Source organism: Caenorhabditis briggsae, assembly GCF_000004555.2.
Source record: "Caenorhabditis briggsae complete genome, chrI, whole genome shotgun sequence".
Classification (NCBI taxonomy): Eukaryota; Metazoa; Nematoda; class Chromadorea; order Rhabditida; family Rhabditidae; genus Caenorhabditis; species Caenorhabditis briggsae.
Window position 1 is genome coordinate 1,306,265 of NC_013489.2, and position 2,936 is coordinate 1,309,200.

General features: G+C 31.0%; 1 protein-coding gene across 1 annotated transcript; it reads right to left on the reverse strand.

The window, feature by feature from the left end:
* Positions 1-379: 379 nt before the first annotated feature.
* Positions 380-2,670, reverse strand: CBG05149 (the record flags this gene model as incomplete). The annotated part of the gene is made up of 5 exons (XM_002638748.1): positions 380-586; positions 769-990; positions 1,615-1,766; positions 2,276-2,392; positions 2,547-2,670. 5 exons carry the CDS (start codon positions 2,668-2,670, stop codon positions 380-382), a joined length of 822 nt encoding a protein of 273 aa, XP_002638794.1.
* Between the last annotated feature and the right edge of the window lie 266 nt (positions 2,671-2,936).

Genomic DNA, 2,936 nt, shown 5'->3' on the forward strand with positions numbered 1-2,936 from the left:
TTTCGAATTTTCGAGATTTTCCAATAGAGCGCGCTTTCTCAATTTTATGAATTTCTGAACTTTCGAATTCTCGAATTTCTGAATTTTGGAGTTTTGGATTTTCTGAATTTTACGAATTTCTAAATTTCTGATCTTCAAACTTTTGGAATTTCCGAATTTCATGAACTTCTCAATTTCTGAATTTCTGAATTTCCAAATTTTGGAATTTCTAAATTCCGAAAAAATTTTGCCAAAAAAGGGGCGGAGCTTAGACCATGTGGGCGGAGCTAAGCCATTGTAGCTGTTATTTTTTCATTTTTAGTATGTTTCATAATTCATTTTTTCCCAATTTATTTATTTACAAATTTTAAAAATTTCAAGGTAAAAGTTTCATGAAAATTCAATTTTCAATATTTTCCATTTGATTTTTCTCAATCGATTCATTTTTCTCCGCCGCTGTTGGTGATTGGTTTTTAGTAGAGTCTCCGGCGAACGTCTTCACAAAGCCATCGATCAAATAATCGGATTTCGATTTCCACGTGGCAAGCAGGCCACGCCCCATTTCGCCCAGCCCATCCATTGTGTCCTGGATACGGTACTTGCTTGTCTGAAATTAAATATTTTTTGGAATTTTCAGAATTTCCGATTTCTGGAAATCTATATTCTTGAAGTTTGCACTTTTCGGAATTTTCAAATTTCCAATATTTCAAAAATATTCCAAAAACTCAAAGATTTTAAAAATTCCAAAACTCCAAAAATTCAGAATTTCAAATTCCCGCCGAACCCTACCGTAAAGAATCCAATATTCAAATCAGTGGCCGTGTATCCTCTCTGTAGATTTCTTCGAACATATGTATCATAGTCTCTGATAATTCGACAAATCGAATCACTTGTCGAAATTCCTTCAGTTCTCTGCGTCTCCAGGAACATTCCAGCCTCTCGATGTTTCTCGTAAATATCCTCGCCTAGTGGTCCCGTGTAGGGAAGCGCGTCGTGGGACATGAAGTCTACCTGGAAAGTTTTGAAATTTTCGAAAATTTGAAATTTCAGATTTTCTCGGTCATTTTCAGCCAAAAAAACAGAAAGATTGGTTGAAAGCGAAGAAAGTTTCATGGATTTGAAATTTTTGGAATTTTTTTTCGAAAATTTTTAAATTTTTAAATTCAGGAATTCAAAAACTACAGTAATATTTGAAATTCAAAGCCCACAGTAATCTTTGACATTCAAAAACTACGGTATCCGGGATGTTCAAAAACCACAGTAATCCTGAAAATTCCAAAACTACAGTAATCTTGGAAATTCCAAAATTCAGAAACTCAGAAAATCGGAAATTTCGAAATTCAAAAACCACATCAATTTTTGTAATTTAAAAATTACAGTAATCCTGAAAATTCAAGAACTACAGTAGTCCTGGATATTCAAAAACTACAGTAATCCTTGAAATTCAAGAACTACAGTAATCCTAGAAAACTCAAAAAGTTTTGTAGTCTTTGACTATAAAAACTACAGCAATTCTGAAAACTAAAAAAACTACAGTAATGTTTGAAATTGAAAAACTACAATAAGCCTTGAAATTCAAAAACTACAGTAGTTCTTGAAATTCTGAAATCCCGAAAAAACTTTTCGAAAAATTACCTTCAATTCCTTCAAAAATGGAATTGGACAAGTCCATGGAGATGCTTTGTAGACCTCATCCACATATCGACAATGACGAATCGCTTCGTATCTTTCCTCTTCTGGTTGTACAGTACGCCCCTTGTACTTCAGAGTTTCCTCATCCGAACAGACTGAAAATTTATTGAAAATTAGAAAATCTGAAATTCCATTTTTTTCCCGGTCGTTTTAAGCTAGAAATAATGAAAATCCGTAAAAAATGAAGAAAGTTATAAGGATTTGAAATTTTTTGAAAATTTCAATTTTTGAATTTTTTCGATTTTTCGATTTTTGAAATTTTTGAAATTTGAATTTCTGAATTTCTGAATTTCGGAATTTCGGAATTTCTGAATTTCTGAATTTCTGAATTTCTGAATTTGTTTTTTTGTACAACTCCCAGACATGTGGTATTTACTATTTTCTATTTATTATTCCTATTTTTGTTGGCACCAAAATAAATATTTTTATATGTTGATCAAAAAATTATGATACATCGAAAAATCGGAAAATATTTTTTACGAGAAAAAATATATTTGAAAAATCTGTAATTTGGACTAAAATCAGTGATTTTCAGATAGGTTAAAAAAATAATTAAAAATTTTTTTTTTCGAAATTTCAAAATTTCGAAATTCAAAAAACTAACCTCCAACAATCAAATAAACATTCGGAAGAGCTTGCTTGATTTGCAAAAATTGATTGGCATGACCATAATGAAACATATCGTAGACACCATCTGCGTAGACACGAACTGGGCGGGAAACTGCAAAATTTGAATTTTGAAAAAAAGTTTTTTTTTTCAAAAAATTTGACACTTTTTGGAATTCAGTTTGTAAGTATGTAAATCAGCTTGAAAAGACTTTTAAACAATTTTTTTTTCAAAAATTTTCCAAATTTCGAAATTTTCAAAATTTTACCATTTCCAGATTTCGCGGCTTCCAGCGTGATTTGGGTCGAGTAATCGATCAGTTCCCGTTTTTTGATGATTTCTGGGTCATCACTGAATGAGGCCGGTTTGAAAGATGCCAATGGATCGGACATTTTTTTCTTCTTCTTCTTCTTTTTGGGCTGAAATTTTTTTTAATTTCAGAATTTCAAAATGTCGGAAATTCAAAGAACCAGACGCTCTAGGACTTTAGCAATTCATGTCATTCAGAAATTCAAGTAAATTTTGAATTTTAGGATTTTTTTCTACAGTTTTGTGTAATTCAGAAACTCTCGAAAATTCCTGAATATCAAAAATTAACATTCCGGAAAAATTTCAAAAAAAAAGAGAAAATTTTCAATTTTAATTTTTATAAATTCAG